The 19,001-nt window shown below is 35.3% G+C and overlaps 1 protein-coding gene across 1 annotated transcript in view; it reads right to left on the reverse strand.

The window, feature by feature from the left end:
• Positions 1 to 5,726: 5,726 nt before the first annotated feature.
• The window catches only part of qsm (Zona pelucida superfamily protein qsm), a 36,825-nt gene continuing 23,550 nt past the window's right edge, over positions 5,727 to 19,001 (reverse strand). The window contains exons 2-6 of the mRNA XM_065311643.1: positions 9,917 to 10,128; positions 9,315 to 9,484; positions 8,878 to 9,108; positions 8,333 to 8,480; positions 5,727 to 6,818 (exon numbers count right to left, since the gene is read on the reverse strand). Coding sequence (XP_065167715.1) covers positions 6,456 to 6,818; positions 8,333 to 8,480; positions 8,878 to 9,108; positions 9,315 to 9,484; positions 9,917 to 10,128 — 1,124 coding nt within the window. The 3' untranslated portion in view covers positions 5,727 to 6,455. The remainder of the gene's footprint in view (positions 6,819 to 8,332; positions 8,481 to 8,877; positions 9,109 to 9,314; positions 9,485 to 9,916; positions 10,129 to 19,001) is intronic.

Here is a 19,001-nt window from a genome sequence, read left to right on the forward strand (position 1 = left end):
TCACATGTGCTACGTATTCTCCTGCAAGCAAGACAAACCCACGACTTTATTTGTGAGCAAGTATTTCCCTACAAACTTGGGTTTTGCAGCCTCAGGCATCACACGAGATAAATTATAAAATAATATTCATAAGTACGCATTTATGTTAAAGCTGAAAATATTTTACAAACTCGTATGTTTATATTTATATTTCGGTGAAAAATATGTATGAGATGCGATGGGTTTTGCAAAACAAACCGGAAATCTTATCCCCACGCTTTACCGCCGACAACCACTAACACACATCCGAGTTCAACCTTTTCTAACACGACATTGTCGAAATTTACATTTTAATCACTCGTGCGATGCGCGCAACACGTCGTTACTATCGCGCTCAACTTGCATTCCCTATTTTATCTACTTGTATTAGTTTTTATGCGGAAAACATACCGTATTATAAAACTTTGCATGGATATGAATTATTACACAATCTTTAACCTGCAACAGCATAAACGTTTTAAGTTAGCGGTTATGTCAAATATTTATAACCAGTTTAAAAGAAATTGTATTTTAAAAAATTAATTAATTAATGGCACATTTAGGTTTTAGCGTATTATCAAATTTTCAGTAATATTTGCTCTCCTTTTGGGATTGAATCTTGGAAACGCTCGTTTAAAGTAAGTAATTCTCATTTTCAGTGTGGAATGATGGAAAATTTGCCGCGCTTAACCCTGCTCTAATGCTTTAAATTTTCAAATGTGCGCACTTTTGGCAAAATGGGCCATAGAGTCGTGTGGGTGCCCGGCGCCTCAACCACCACTGCTTCATTTCTTTACTGCGTCCGAAAAAACACACGCAACTATAACCATTACTTACGCTGGTTGAAAAAATCTGAAATTGCACTTCACGCTTTTTAATGTGAGCTTGAAGAAGTTTGCTCTTATTTCTTATTTATATTTTCACTCAAAGCATCGTTTAGAATAAAGAAAGTGTAATATTTTTCTTTTTTTTACTTACTCTTCCTTGAATGTGAAATGGAGCATGGTTATGTTAAAATTAATATTCTTATACGTTTACAACTTATTCGTATTTACTTCGTTACACGCATAATCAGTGATGAAATTTTATTAATAATTATTCCATCTAAGCTTTTCAATGTTTTGCTGTAAAAATTATTATTTTAGGTTCAAATTTGTTGCAAAGTTTTTTTTAAGGACATATTTAGTTTTACACAGGTGGTCAAATAGATATATTGTACACACGATAAAAAATAACGTGTTGTGATGGCAATTTAAATAAAAAATAGTAGATTCAAGGTACATTATACATGTCAATACATAACCTCATTTAAAAATCTTCTTAGATGATTGATCTGAAGGCAGTGAAGAAAAAAAAAACGAAATAAATTGGAAATGCTTGGTTGGTTGCGATGAGGTGAAAGGCAGGTACGTCATACGTGCGGCTCTGGGGTCCACTGTCGCAACGCATCGCGAATAAAAGATTTATTCGGCGTTCGGTCCATTCAACGTTATTTATTGCTGACGATGCGATTATGTGCTGCACATTACGTGCGTATAAAACGTGAATGAGAGCGGCGCGCAACGTTCTCGCTCAGTAGTTGCTTTCTCGAATTTTTCGGCCCAGAGTCGAGTTGAGTCGAATGCCGAATTTGTTCGCCTACTCGCACACTTTTTGGTTACATTTGCGGACTCGGATTCGTACGTGTAGTTTATTGCTTACTTTTTTCCACACCCAGTCACCCTCACATGCAGGCGACACGTCTATAAAAAGAGACATTCTTCATCTTTTCGCTACATGTTTCACTAACGCTGCCAGTGTAGCGAAGAAAAAAAATCCACTGGAATGTTCAGATGTTCAGACTGTGGAGTAAAAAGAGAGATGAAGAAATAAAATGGAACATAAGTAAAAATAAGCAATAAGCAGCTTTAAAGCGTAGAAAAGCTCACCAGACGAAGACGAAACAAGACGTGCGGAAAAAAATATATAAAAAGGTTATAAGAATGTGTTGTGAAAATCTGATTTTTTGTTTGTTTTATGATTCGACGTGCGTGGTTTCATACGCAGAAAAAGATTAGATGAGGGGGACAAGGAGATGAAGAGATTGGAAAGATTGTAACGCAAAACTTGGAAGTCATTAGGATTTATTGACTTGACGTCTTGTTTAAAAAAGTGCCATTAATCATTATGTTTGAAATAATTAATAGATTTACCTAACGAGCGTCAACATAAACATGGATGTTGAGGAGGAACCAATGTGAACTCAAGCTAATGTGAGAAAAGTCCTGAAACGTCGGGCGTAAGCCGAATTGGCAAATCAAAACCGCCACGAGGATTTTGATTGATTCGCATCAAAGCTCGCCGTAGATTCTCAACCAACGTACATGTAACGTCTTACGGTTGTAAGTAGACGTAGTTGTTCCGGAAGCGACAAGACTTCAATCAGATCCTGTATCACGCATGACTTGTTTCCGACCTGATTATCGGTTCTGCCGATTGCTGCAAACACTCACCACAAAACAAACAAACAACTCTTAGTACTTTTTCACCAAGCTATCATATATATATATTACTATTTTTGATATTTATGGTAAAGTTTATTTATGCGTCGTTAAACCCGAGCCTACGCAAGGATGACGTATATTGGAAATGTTACGAGTATACTGCTTATAGTCAATGATGGCACAGGCAAAGGGTAAAGCCGTCTTGGGAGTACTGAAAGGCTTGCGCCCGGAGTGTAACCAAGATTTAATCATCTTGCGCTGCGCGTCTTCTCGCTTTCCAGAAAACGTCGCCGCGTGCGCAAATCTATAATCGATAGCCGATAGCATGAAGGATGATGGAATTCATTGTGGAGATGATAGCACTGCTAAGAAATAGTTTTTGTTTCTATACTCATCCTGCAAGACTAAAACTTTTTGTACACTTTTTTGCTGAAATCGATGTATTAATTATTGTTATCCTTTGTTATATCGGCTGACTCGGCAAAATTTGTATCATCGCATTAATAAATTTAGCTATGTTTTCACGATAAAAAAAAGATACCTATACAAAATAAAATATTTTTTATGTCATTGCAATTCAAGAATTTAACTTCACATGTAAGTTACTCAAGTTGCACTAAATTTTGATTCAAATATCGAACAATGCCCTGAATAATATTTATGGTTATATATAGTACTTGTTGAAAAAAAGTAATTGATACTTAATTATAAATGATCCTGCTATGACATTCCCTTCTGTATGAAGGCGACAATTTTGTGTTTCTAAAGTAAAATAATTCAATGAAAAATATGAATATAGTCAGGAATGCAAGAGTCAAATGTCCGATTTGGCGTGGAAAGCCTCATATGTTTAAATATAGGCTTGTACAATTTTGACTAGATTTATATTGAATCAATTATGAATGTAAATGATAAGCAACCAACAATGAATATTACTTTCGCATCGATTGTGTATGAAAGGGCGAAATTGAGGACAACACCGGCTAATGCGCACAGTTCAACCGTAATAATGCGTCCTCTATGCAATACCCAGTTGTCAGTGGTGTCGTCCTGCATAAAATATCATTCAATCACGCTGGCTCGCCGCGTCCGACGCGCTCGAGCAAAACTCATCCCCATTCAACCATCTCATCATGCTGTGTAATAGTGCGACCGCACGTATCATGTAACGTCACGTCAACCCTTGATTCGTGCAATTACAATGTTACCAGCGATCAGTTTATTATGTGCACAATATCATCATTGCCCTGTGGATCATATATGTATTGTCATTTCAGACTAGACATTGTGATGTAATCCAATTGGATTTGTCCCAAAAGTTCAAATCAAATTAACTCAGTTTTATTGCGCAATTAAAGTACTTGAAATAAACTCATTGCGAATTTTGTTCTTTTTAAACACTTTGTACATGTATACGGTGATTATACGGGGTACAGATTTGTGTTAGGAAGGATTACAGCGATTATAATTAATTTACATGACTAACCATGAAAGTTATTGCGTTGTTGGTCTGCATGTCGGCCATGTTGTCGGCTGATCGGGCTGCAATCCGCTTTAATCAGCATGTTGCAGTAAACTAGCTATTGCTCAGCGTGCGACAAGCAATGAAATTATCGGGAATGAAGTTTATTAGTGGTTTATTAACAAGTTATTAAATAACGATGTACATATTTGTGTATGTGTATGATGGGTCCAATTATTTATTCGTGTGGAAAATTAAAGCTGTGTGCACCAGACAGTAAGGTGCGGTTTACATCGCCGCACATTTGCGTTGAACATCCATTTGTAATTTGAAATTCAGAATTCAACGTCTGTTTGACGCACCGCGCTCTACTTGTCTTTAATTTTCTATTCGTCGCTATTTGTCGCTTCTCTTTGCTACGCTTGAATCGAATTGGATTCGGCACGCATTACGCATGCATCTAGTTAACAACCAAACAGATTTGTGGACTGTTCAATTGTCGAATGCGTAGGTATATTTTAAGCCTTACTTCAGTGAAAACCACAACATATTCTGTGCATTTGTAAACACATAAGAGAAAATTTTTATTTTTATATGTGTAAAGTCTTGGCACAAAACAATTTTTGGAATTCCAATTAAATAAAATTACTGCAGAGTGACATGACATGGTAATAATTAACTGTACACAAATTTAATGTAATCTTAGATAAAGAATTAATTAAAGTCTATTGTAAATTATTTATCAAACCCAGCAGAAGGGGCAATATATAGAATATATAGATTAACAGCAATAACTGTTTTCCTATATTACTAAAAATATGTAGAAATATTTACACTTTTGATTTAATATTATTTTAAACACCTTTTCTATGTGCCGCTTAAAGTAAAGCTGTAAAAGTAAAACACGTTTAATTAAAAAATAAATATATTTTTTTTTCTTAAAATTTTTATTATTTACCAAATCACTGGGCGATTGTGCCTTTCATTGGTGCCCAGCTCCATCCAAACGATTTTCGCCGATTCGACTTTATTTTCGTTATTTTCTTTGATTTTATTCTATTCATTTCCTTGAAGTCGCTGCGTACCCCCATATCTGGCGGCTTTTATGACGTATTCACTATTTTACTCTCTGTGGGTCCTTTACCGTTCTAGCTTTAGCTGTATAGCATTATATCCACACTTTATTCCTAGTTATAGAAAATTTGACAATATTACAACACAACCGAAATTTTTTAGTTATTTTTCTAAGTGGTTATCCTCTATTCGATATAAAAGTAATAATAACAATAATATTTTCCTTGCCTTTACGGCTGTAATTACTTTCTGGTTCGCCGCTGCACGTCAATCGCCTGCCAAATTATAATATCGACCATTGTGTCCGCGCACGCTCCTCGCTCCCTGCATTTCCATTTAATGCCCAGTAATTCCGTTTCCTGTTCTGCCGCCGCCCATGAGGGTGGTTTTGTTGAGCAATTTCACGTCGTCTTCAATTGACATGTCCATGTCGTAAATAGAAATCGAATCGGCGTGGGTGCAGACAATGACAGGCCGGATAAAACAGGCTTCTGATGGATATAACCTAGCATGAAGGCAATTGAAATACGAAAATAAAAATAGAATAATGTAGGTGCGATTTACATGATGGAAATAGAGTAATTTCCTACAGTAGATCAAGTAAACTAAGTAAACTTATTGATTGTATTCATTAAATTCAGTGAAGATAGAAACACACGCGCGTGCATTATTAATAAACATGTGAAATATTAAATATAATTAGTTTTATTCTTAGTAAAAATACAATTTGTTGTTTACAAAATTACAGTAGCGTGTTTTTAAGTTTTAAATTGAAAATATATGCAATAGATAAAATGTTGGATCATTATAATTAAAAGAAACATAAATTGCACACAATATGAGCATTGTTTTTTACGTTTTAAGTTTTTGTTTCATTGCTCTTTAAATGGATGTTAAATAAATATTAATAGAATATCAATAAAATAATATCTACATTTTCAAAATAAAAAGAAACGGGAAAAGTTCTCCAAGAATAGTATTTAGTTATATTTAATTGTTGATTTCTTGAATAAATCGTCCTGTTTCTAACAGTTGTGAAAACATAATATCTAGTAGAATAATATACGATAAAAGTGCAGAATTTTTAAGTCTATTTAAATAAGAAAACAAATGTTAATAAGAATACGATTACGTAAATATCATTACATAAAAATGAGTTTTGTAAGTATCACAGTCATTCCTTAAGCATTTTCATTTATTTTATTATGCAAACTTTTAGTTGTTTTCTTTGTAGTTATATTTATTGTTTCTTGGTTCAATGTTTCACGCTCGGTTGATTATGACAAATGCTAAATATCTCGTAAAACTATTGTTAATTCAAATGCTAAATGTTTGCCTCTTCCATTCTGCACTTAAATTGGTTGTGGTATTAATAGTTTTAGTTTTCGTTGTCGCGTTGTTACATTTACCGATTTTGGTTAGCGACGAATGTGTAGATATACAAATGAGAATAGCATAATAAAGCCGAGTGAATACGAATGATGACTGGCAGCGGCATTCTCGGCAACAATATATTGCTCTTCGGTGACTTTTTTCACGCGCAGATTATTGTGTGTTCCACTTTTTTCTACGCTCATCTGATTACCAACAATTAGCTTCTTATTGCTATAGACTTTCGTTTGATTCTTGACAATCTCTTCAAATTCTTCATGCCCGTCTTCGTAGTTTACTTTGATGAAAGAAGTGATGGTTATTTCGAAGATCTTGTTTGGGTCAGCTGGAACTGAGGAGATGGCACGCTTTTTACGTCCGTAGCCTACTTGGCCATCACTGCATTCAATCTAAAATAAAATAAAAATAGATATAAATAATTAAATGAGAAATTTACTATAACTCATAATAGTCTTGTATGTGATAAAAACAGTGTTAAAATAAAATGTTGGTATATATGAGAAATGTAGCACAAAAGAACAACCGTAACAGCAAAAAAAAACAAGGTATTAAATATTGACATTAAATAAACAAACCCTAGTTATGTAAACGTTGCGTATTAATATCTAGAACATATATTCCCCTTTCTATTGTGCCGTTAAAATGATTTTCCCCTGACTTCCTAGGACAGACTTCCTCTCATTCAAACTCATATATGCCTCAAACACGTTCTATAATCTAATTAAGGTCCAGTCGTATACATAAAATCCGCTTCCTCTTGTGCAACCCTCGATAAGAGCCCAGCCTCGTATGGTTTTGTTTGTTAGATGAGAAAACATCGTCGGGATTTTTGACTGTTTGCGGCGATTGAGCGCTTTTATTTAGATTTCACTTTAGGAATCAAAATCCTGTCAAAACAACAAATCTAATAAAATCAATTCCTACTATCCGTATTTTTAAATCAGAATCAAAAACATAAATGATGATAAAAATAGTTTTTGAAACATCTTTTTGAGTATAAGAGTAAATATTCTTAGTTTTGTCGTTAACCTTTAAAAATCCGGGTCAATTTGTAAGACATTGAATACTATGCACAAGCAGAAGCACACTGGAAGTCATTACCGGAAGCAGCAGGATGACGACAATGACACGCGACGAAAGATCGTCTCTCTATGCAGAAAGCAGAATGCATGCAAACATTTATGAAGCTTCCGCATGCATGCTTGTGTAGTTGCCTCGCGAGGTTGCTGCTTTCTATTATGACTATATTGCGAAAATTCCGGAAGTTAATGAGCAGCGAATGTGTTTGCACGATATGTTTTCAAAAGGATTACTAGTTAAAGATTGAATACATGCTAACAAACAAATTAAAATAAATATTTATTGTTTAACCTCCCAATAAAAATAGTTATCATTGATTTATGACGTATTTACATTTTGGGTGGCTTAAATGTTGAAATCTGTGGAAATGTACTATCCATAAAGTAGGTTTTGGGATGTTTACCCAATTCTTTATAAAAAAATGGCCGACGGTATCACAAAACCGTAATAAAAGGATTAAGAATGAACTATTTGTAGATCAAAATAAGCTCATAGCTTAAAACGCACGTGAACTTGTTTTGAAAACAGAAAGCTCACTCGACATTATTAACAATGTGAATATACTGTACCTACACCAAAGCTTTCGAATCTTTCACAAATAGAAATCTAAAGCTCATATCTGCATAGGTATGATTTGTCAATTTTGCACTTAGAAGATTGCGAATTATATATTTACGTTCATTTCACATGCACATGAATTTCAACCCGCGATGCAAACTCGAATAATTCAAGATCGCGACATATCTTAATATGTACATAGGATCGAGGTAATGATAAATCCAGCAAATTCTGTGGCGAAGGCAAATGTAAATATATATCTTACCCCTTTGCATTTATCCAGGCAGACGTTAACGGTGCCTTTGAATTGCACATACGTCGATTCGGGAAACTTGAACGCACGGAATTTTGCCGTGAGAAAATCGCCGTCGACGGTGTTGAAGTTCTCGAAGAGGTATGGATCCACTGAACAACTAAAACACAGACACATTTAACTTCAAACTACGAGTGTAACATATTACATAAAAATAACGCTGTCGCAAATGTTATGGGAATATACTGTTTGAATTTAGCTAATTTAAGGAAAGGAGTATGGGGTAATGGTAAATTTGTTCCTCAATTAGATTCTTATATCAGCGGTGAACGTATGCAAACGTGTTTCGGACGCTGGCGAATGCCAATATAACTGTTTATGCAGGTTTAATTCAAGCACGTAAAAATCGTAATGAATGCCAAATGTGAAGAATCGCGAGAAAGTAGGAAACGAATGAAAGAAATTTGCATAAATAATTTCCAACATATTTCATATGCCCAAGCGCGACATATATAAATTTGTTTGAAATTACCAACTTTAATAAATTTTATACGTACCCATTATAAATAATTGTTTCTTCTTGGTTTTTGGTGTCGGTGACTTGCATGTGCGTCACGAGTAGACCGTAGATCGGCGAAGAGGCCTTATCGAGAAAGATCTCCATCTGAAGAAGCGTGCCGGGCGACACGTTCAGTTCCCCTGTGACGAGGTTACCACCCTGCCGTACCCCAACCCCCAATACAGGTTCCGGTGCTAGTTCCGTTAAACTGTAGGAAACCTCGATGTCCCTAAACGAACACGAACCAAAAACGTGTCAAGACGCAAATCGAATTTTCTCGGCCATAATAAAATACAAATAGAGTTTACTCCGTTAAAGTTTCACTATTTAAAGTTTGAATAAGGTAAATGACTTTACATAACTCCCAAAAGTTATTTTGTACCAGTTATTTAGTATATTGATAACATTTAACCATAAAATATAAAAATTGCTTACTCAGGTTCTTGAAATCCAATTGGTAGTGTATTGCGCCTTGTTATCACATGAGAATGCGTATGATTTTTCAGAGACGAAACTGAACATTTTATATGGACCAATTCTCGGTTCGGAATGCCTTCATCATCCTTATTATCAATTATCAGTGTTTGGTAGTAGACTTGTTTGCCCTGCAATCACAAAATGAAAGCTCACTAATCCCCTGTTGGATAATCTCATGTCTCTGATCTGATGTGACCGAACCATCCGTAACTAATTCAATTGCAAGTGCACTCGGTGCACAGGATCAACTCTGTGGCGTAGAAAGCTTAATATTACATAAATCCACCTGATTACAGAGATGCACCTTCGTTACCGACCTCAAACCACCAAAACAAAAAGATAACAAACAGACGTTTTACATGTACGTGGTGGTAAACTTTATCGTGATATCTTCGAACGTGCGGTATTATACAATTATAGAACTGAATTCGGAATAACTTTGAAAGGAAATTTAACTAAAACTAATTTAGAGTTTGTGAAAGTTAGAATAGTTAGTATTACATAAAGAGTAATAAATTTTTAAAGAATATAATTTAATTAAAAAGGTGGTGGCATCATACCGTCAGTTTATTTGTGACGCGCGTCGTGGCGCATTGGTAGACGTCAGTGAGGCTCAGTTCAAGGATCGCCAGCGATCCTGCCGCGTCTTGACGGGGTCGGCATGCTGGATCTGGGTAATCCTTCAATCCCTGCAGATATACCTGACGCGTCAAAGCACCAATCGGCACCTCTATCCGCATCGTATCTGGTGTGCATTTTACTTTTGGATTTACTACAAAAAAATAAAACACCATTAGTTAATTATTGTATAAATGCGAAACAAGTATTTTTAGTGAACACTTGGCAAATAATATTCTATTAATAGGTGTTTGAACTTGTACGTTCAAATATCATCTGTAAATAAAGTTATAATAGAAATTCAACTTTTGAAAACATCTAATAAATGGCACATTATTGAAGATTATTACGATGAATACGAGTCTTTCGAGTATTTTACAGTCGAAAAATCAACATTTAATGATGCATGCCGAGACTGTGAGGGTAATCATAGAATTGGACACGTTAAATGGGATACATCATCGTATATTTCTTTAATGTATGTTTGTGCGTTTATGTGTGTTGTTTACGTTCAGTTAATATTCCAAAATCGTCGTAATCCGCAAAGCGGAAACGAGTAGCGCGCCATCGTTCACGATCCGTCGTGCCTCGGGATAGTTTACGATAGTGGGCTATAATTAATTTTGACATTACCGTTTTGTAAAGAATACTGTACAACAACGAATACCACACCGAATGTACTCGTATACAATGATCATATAGGTTTAATGTGCGTACGGTACCAATGGCAAACGGAATAAAATTTAAATGAAAACGTAGATGAAATAGAGAGAGCAGAGAGAAAACATACACATTTGTATATATTGCCAAGAAGAGCAGGAAACATCAAAGAGAACATTAGAAAATTACAATTATTGTTATGTTGTTTGCTTTATAAATTAGTACCTCGTCTGCGGGTCTTGTATTTCCTACATTATAGTAGGCACATCACTTTGAAACCATGAAATATCTCAAAATACTCAGAAGTATGCTTAAATTATAATTATTCTTTATACAGGGTCATAACTATTTGTTCTAGAAAGCTTTTTATATAAGAAGTTTAGACTAGATGCTGTATATATGAACCCACGGCTGTACCTTACAGATAGGCGCCCGAAACCCCTCAGATTTGTGCATATTGAATACACTTTCTATGTTATATTTATTATGCGCTTAAACCATGTGATGCAGTGGTTGGATGTCATGATTGTATGGCACCACTGGTAGTAGTTTACTGGTAGTAAACTCGTAGTAGTATGTATTTGCGAGTCGGTTGTTCATATGTGCACACTCCTTGTACGTGATAATACTAGGGTCGTATATTACCCAAATTAGTTTCGCGTTAAGCTTATGTTCCATTCCTACTTATGTGTGGTAATAATCTTACTACTTCTGGGAATTTCTTAAATATCAAATTTTCACTAATTGAAGTTATGCACATTTTTATGAGGTTGTGTGATATAATGATATTAAAAAATACAACATACAGCATTTAAATGCAGTGTCTTCTGAATAAATGGAGCTATTTGCTCAATCGACTATCTCTATAATATAAAAATGAATCGCAAAATCTGTTGGTAAGCGCATAACTCAACAGCACCTAGACCAATTTGGCCAACTCTTCGTTAAAATGTTTGTTAATGTCCATGTATGCTTTTTACGGCGAAAAAAATTCGAATAATTGCCGGGAAACTCTAAAAACAGTCCCTTTCTTTTTCCAATACAAACGTTTTCAAACTAAAATATAAACGAAACAAATTCCGCAGCTTTCTTCGATTTATTTTTGATAGTTTTATATCGTGTTTTGTGGGCCCAACTAATATGCTTTGTTCTTGAAAGAGTTTTGGCCACTCGTGGAAGTAAAGATACTTTGGTCACCTAAGCTGAACCCCACACACCGCCCTATCACCAAGGTGGCGGTTCTGTTCAAGAGATTTTTTTGTGCCGACTATAAAATAGGTAGAAACAAAAAACTGCCATATTCTAAATCTTTTTGACAGAACGAAGTCGGTGGGGTCCGCTGGTTACTAATAAAAATTACCTTGTTGTCTTTGTTTTTGAAGTAACAAAGTTTAAGTTATGCAAAATGTTTCTGTATTAAAATTTTTGTTTTATAAAACCCCGTTTAGTCAAAAATTGAACTTGTGCCAAAATGTATTATTTACTTTATTTTATTGACTATTGAAACTATAATATTTCGACATTTCCACGTAGTGTTATAAAAAAATATGAGGACTATGACGAGTAGGTATGAAATATCGATTGCCACATTTGGGCTCATATCTTTTTCAGTATGCTCTCAGCATTTGAGTTCTTGTTTTGCGCCGCTCAGTTTCGTGTGTTCCGATGTATTGTTAGCGAGTACACACGCCACAGGCATCAAAATATTTGCCAGATTGAACCAACGCGACGTCGCGAGTTCACATCACATGGGGTGTTTCGATGTTCTATTAATGCGCATGCCCAAGTTGTTATTTTGTGTGTGGTGTTTGCTTCTTTTTGCCCTAGGTTCGCGTGAGTGTGAGTTTACGATAGGCATGGATTTCGACCAGCTCGACGTGTGCTAAATAATGCACTGGCTTTAAAAGTTTGTTTCGTCGTTGCGTATATTTTTAATATTACATAACATGATCTGGGCCATCAACAGCAAGCGGGGCCCCAATTCAGATGTGTTGCGGATGCTACAGTCTATAGGCGCAAGAATATATACTTTTTATGACTTAACATATACACGCATCTTCAATTTACCCATTTAAACGTTTGCACCTGTGTATGTGACTATAATACACCTTTCCATGATGCCCTTTGCTCACATTACTGACTATAACCTCAAATATTTATTTATTACTAGCTGTTGCCCGCGACTTCGTTCCGGCAGTGTTTAATAAAAATGAAATTCGTTTTTACTCTCTTGTTCTAGACATACTCGTAGTAAGAGTCAATTCTATCAATAAGATTAGCAATTTTAATTTAAAGAAATTAATTATATAATGTTTTGTCATTAATGCACTTCAGCGCGCCATCTCGAATTCAACTATTTAACTATAACAATGATTGAATCTCAATGTCAAATTATATTCTATAGAAAAGAGCTGTTTTGAGGATTGTCCCGGCAATTAATCGAATTTTTCTCACCTTTTAAACCTTCCCTAGACCTCCACGAATAATTCAAGACCAAGATAAGATAAATCCGTTCAGCCGTTCTCGAGTTTTAGCGAGACTAACGAACAGCAATTCATTTTTATATATATATATAGATTAAAATACTTTCCAATTTCAAAAACAGGCATTATGCCGTTATGTGTGTTTACATGTTAACTAAATAACATAAAAATGTATGTACACTTAATACAAAAAGATGTGGAAATTCGACACTAAACAGAAGAACAGAAATTTTAAGTAACTTGTTCCAATCATCCCCCCATCTGACTTTGACAAGATGGAAAGCGAATTCGGTGCCTTCTGATTAAACTTTCATTTTGTTTTGCAATCTCATTCTTTTGACGATTCTGCGCTTTTGTTTTTCGTTTCATCATAAATCTTTCCTGTTTCTTGTTAGCTACGCAAGGGAATATTTCATTTCAAGGTTGATATATCACCATTTTATACTCGCTTGCATATTCTGCTTTAAAAAAAAATCTTATTATTATATGTCACCGAATAAATCACTACTACAAAATTAACTATTTATAACTTATGGGGGGGGGCAGGAACATTTCTTTGTTTAATTTTATAGATAAATCTCCACTCCAAACAGCAAAAAAGGGTCAAAACTTAAATTGTTTCACATTATCAACATTACAGGGCATTTCATAACTTGGCAACTGATCTAAATTTTACTAGATTTGGTTAAAATTAAATTTTATTTTTACAGCTAAAGACCAATTAACGTCAAATGTATTGCGAACACAACATTGTCGCCTTCAGCAATCCAAGCGTGTTGACGCAAATTTATAAACTTCAAACAAAATGAATGTTTTTATTAACTAAACAAACAATTTCCGCGAATTATCTTATTCAATTCAAACAATATATCATTCTCAAAATTACATGAACGTTTTTAAAAATTCATTATACAATATTAACACAAAAACCTTCCATTATGAGCATATAATTCAGTTTATAATTAATTTAAAAGGTTTATATTGATGTGGTCTTTCTAAGTTCTCTAGGACAGCAAGTCGTAACATAAAATTTATGCAAAATATGGTACGCAGGTAAACCAAGCTAATCTTTCAGGAAAACTTGAAGCGAACTAAGTGTAGGCTCGAAGTGTGGAAAATGAGTTATTCGCGACGTGTTCATGGTGTGATAAATACCTTAAACGTGCATTATATATTAGCTAATTTCCGGTTTCCGTAAAATCGTGAAATAAATTTCCTTCTGCACTATCATCTCACTTTTCCCTTCGTACTCCAGCAGTAACACACGTTTTATGAACTCTGCTTCTCATGGAGGGTGTGTATATGCTCGCAGATCATAGTGGAAGATGTAATGCAAGTAAGTAAGCAAGCAGCAGTACTAAATATACGAATTGCGCACGCTTTACTCTTTTGCGCTGGAAATCCTAGGCCAGAACACGCCGAAACGCAAAATTGCGGCGTTCGTAAGAAGGAAAATGTATGTAACCATTGTATGCGCGGAAACAATGATATCATGAACACACCAACCGAAGAAACCAATAAAAAACACGGTTCAAGCTCCTATCTCATTGGTTATCTTTACGATCATTTCACACAACAGCTTTATTTTATCCATGGAACATTAAAACTGACTATAATTATTTGTTTATTTTATAATTATTTATTATACCTTTATAGGAATTATTAATATGGGTCTCTATTATTGTCATGACAATAATACATTTTCGTGTTTGTGTCCCTAATCCATTTTTATCTTAAGAATAAATCGTAAAAAAGCGAAGCGCTGATGCTTTATCCACAACAGACAGGCAGACAAGCGAAATATCCATAAACAGAAGTCGACATTCGACATGAATGCACGTACGGCGGGCGCGCGCACACACGCACTTGACGTGCACTTGTTCGTTGTTCGTATAACGATCATACACGCATACCCGGCTGCTTCAATTGCACGCTTGGTACTTACCTGTAGCATGCGCTACAGTACTTTAGTTATAACTCTAGGCAGCAATGTGCTTACGTTTTCAACTGAATCGCAAGTTTGCGATGCCGATGCATGCGTTTCACATTTTTCCATTTCCGATCGTTAATCGGCACGAATGCAACTGCGACATTTTCTCATGTGCATTGTCAAGAATGTGACCTTTACCAAATTCGTCTCTAGGACAATCATTTTTATCTAAAAAAAAACCAACAGGTTGTAAAAAAACAATACCATTAGTTTTGAAATTTTTTGAACCAAGTATTTTATGGATTCATATTTAATTTTTCTTAAAAAAAATCTTTTTGTCAGTAAAATTACTTTACGTTCCAGTTTTAACAAGGTGAATTCATTACTCTTATGATAATATACTGTAGAGCAGTGGTTCCTAACCTGGGGGTAATTACCCCCGCAGGGGTAAAATGGAGATTCTAGGGGGGTAACACGGGATGGCACGAAATAGTATTAAAATAGCAATAAACAAAATAATTGTACGGTAAATGGTTGCACGGCGCTATTTATATATTATATAAATTTATATATTACTTTACTTGTTACGTAAACGTGCAATTTCTTACATATTAAACATATTTTCGTTCAGATTTATGTGGTTTTAATTATTTTAAACTAGCTAGGGGTAAACTCAATTCCCATACCTGTTCATAGGGGTAGTGACCTTGAAAAGGTTAGGAACCACTGCTGTAGAGAATAAATTATTGTCGATGCTAGTTGATGAATCAAAGAAATATGTTAGAACATAAAATAAAATAAAATGTAGAAATATTATAGTCAATTAAAATAAAGTTATGATAGAACATTAAGTATCAAGTGGCTAAACAAAACCTTTTCTCACGAGATTTATCAATCGAGTGCTTAAAAATGTTTAGCCACGTATTGCTTACGCTATTTTTTTAATTCCACCCTATTTCAATGTTTAGTTTTTTATGTTTGAACTTTTGTATTTAAAATCTTCGAAATTCGCTTGCACACTACTAGGAAATGTAAGGTTATAAATGTCGAGCCGCGCCGACACGAACAACTGCAGCGCTTGCGCAGCTCCGCCCGGTAAATAATGCCCGAAAAAGTACTTTACTCACGGCTTGGCCGTCCGTATATAAAGTTCCACTTTTTCTGTCTTAAAACTGTGAAAAACTGGTGCTTTATAGCTAGAAGTAAAAAAATAATGATTTAAAAAAATGTTGCTGTCGTTGTAGAGAGACATAACCTGACTTGCATTGCGTGGCACTAGTTTAGTTATAAAATGTACCTACATTATATCGTATTCGTAGCTTTACGCCAAAATCAATACCTCATGGTGTTTATGTTTGGAGTTTTACTTATTTTCTTATCTTTTACGAAATTCGTAATTTTGGTAACTTTTATCTCAGCAAGCAAACCAAACCACGTCTTTAAAACATAAAGAAAAACAAGGTTATTTCCAATAAATAAAATCCATAAAACGTGCCAAAGCGCCCTCCACGGCGAGCGCGAAGAAAGCGAAGAAGTAGTAAAATGTAAACAAGCCTTGAAAGACTTTAATATCTTAAGGTTTTTCTCCACTCCCTCGTTCAATATGTTTTTTTGTGTCGCGCTCAGGATATTCGCATAGCGAACGGCCGACTTTATAAATAAACGTCCTGTTTGTGCTCGTTTGCAATTCCCGGCGAAGGAAAGCCAATGTGTCTCTGGAAGGATTGGGCGGATTCGAAGATTTCGAACTCAATAGTCCAAGGGAAATTATGTATACGATGTCGAGTCCTTTAATGTGCGTCTATTGGGCGTTATACTTTTGCTCACATTTTATCATTGGAATTTTAGTATACGATATATTTCCGCGACGTGAACTTAAACGAGCCTTTTTCTGGGTATACATTTCGAAGTCATTGTTCGATTTCATTATCATAAAAATGTTGTAAATTCTGCGATGCGTTAAAAGCAACCAAGTCAATGAAACCACCTGGAATAATGGATGTCTGGGCATCAAGTAAAAAATTTTATGTTCCATTTCAAATTGATTCCAAAAAAATCTTTAATCATAGGTTTTAACTGAGTCTACCAGTATGTAACAATTTAAATTAAATTTTTGTTGGCAATTACGATTTGTTTTTTTCGCTTCGTTTGTTTTTAAACGTGTGTATTGTGTATTTATTCATCCGCATTGCAAAAAACGGGTAATTTGACGCATGGAATTAATACGTTACAAATTAACTTTATAAAATGTACGAGTATAGTAGGTACTTGTTCAGCTGTACGGATATCGTTAAGGTAAATGTGTACTTGTACAATTTAATAAACCGAAAAAAGTTACTTCTATGTAGTTATCTAGCAAAAAAGCGGACATTTGATGTCGACACGTGAATTGTCTTTTCGTTGTTTGCTCTTGGAATCATCGGTATCATCGTCGAGCATGCTCTGGTTGCTCAAAAGAAAACGTCGTCGTGAACTCGAGCAAGGGGAACACACATCGTGCGTTTCGTGCGCGCCGCCGAGACAGGATATAACGATCCACGCGCAGTAACCGACTTAGGGAGAGTAGGGTAATGGGAGTCAGCGGGTAATGGGAGTCACCCATATATCCACGAAACAATAGTTACGAGTAACGCGTAAACGGTGTTCCTACCTCCGTTCTGGCCCCAGTGCCACCCCGACAAATCATGCAAATCGGTGCGTGTATCATTGAGATACGCCAATATTTTATTTTGAGCTCCGCTGATCTAATTTTACGTCCACGCAAATTAGAAGATAAGTGTCGAATATCTTTTAATATTCGAATGAAACTTTATATAGTCTTAGTTAAACATTCAAAATCGTGATGTGCAGTTCAGATTACATTAATGTTTTGAAGAAATATTTTTTGTTTTTTTTCACAATATTGCAATTGTGGGCAATAAGTCATGCGACTCCCAATGGACGTTTTGTCTTTAGTCCGCTCTAAATGGCCTATAAAAAGCAATGTGACTTATTTTTCAATAGCCTTCTTGCAGAAACGATACTGCAGGAAAGTAACAAAACTTATGATTCCAATATTGGCACTGATGACTTATGCCAGGGCGATGAGGATGAAGATTTGGAAAACTGATGTCTAATGTGCAACGATTTAAAAAAAAAACAATTAAATGTGGTTCAGATGCACTTCATGTGGGCTATGAGCTCATGTGAAATGCACTGGGTGGGACTTTGCGGAATATTATGTCCGCGATACCTGCTAGATTTTGTTTGATTCCGATTGTCCCCAGGGTGACCACCATTACCCGCATGTCGGTGTAATGGGAGTCAAATCTGTTTTTAAACTTTAATAATATCAAAATTGATTGTCAAAGTGACTGAAAATTATTTCAAATAATAGGTATTTAAGTAAACAATGCTTATAAGCGATTGCAACAAGTATTTTGTTTATAATTTAAATTATATTTGAGTTCTCCCTTAAGTGACCCCCATTACCCTCTTTTACCCTAATACGCGCCAGAGAAAAATGCGTGTATTTACATCTCTCGATGCTACGACACCAAAACGCCCGAGCGCACGTCATGCACGTACAAGATATGTTGCACGTTTCTCCATTTGCTTAACGGTTATTTGCCGTATCGTTCGCTTGCGCCATTGTCTCATCCCGGCGTTGTTTAGAGCCGGCATGGCGCTGATTTGTTTGTTTCGGTTTTGATTCAGTCACTTGATGGATGGTGGCAGATGCGAGAAGCTACAGTGGCTACAGCAGTGTTAAACGGCAGAGTGATGCTTTATTAAGTTGTGGACACGACGAGCCCGACCAAAAAAAAAAAACAGAATTTAAACAAAACGGTGTCATTTGTCTTGGGTAATTTACGCATTGTCTACCGCCTCTTGTAATTGACAGTACAGGAAGTTCTACAAACCTAGTAAATTTAATTCGTATATAAAATTTGTTTTTTTTTTCTTTCTAATAAA

The sequence above is a fragment of the Atheta coriaria genome, unplaced genomic scaffold (assembly GCF_025399875.1).
Source record: "Atheta coriaria isolate IRGN ID8LTWV9N9 unplaced genomic scaffold, Caltech_Dcor_3.1 hic_scaffold_9_pilon, whole genome shotgun sequence".
Taxonomy (NCBI): domain Eukaryota; kingdom Metazoa; phylum Arthropoda; class Insecta; order Coleoptera; family Staphylinidae; genus Dalotia; species Dalotia coriaria.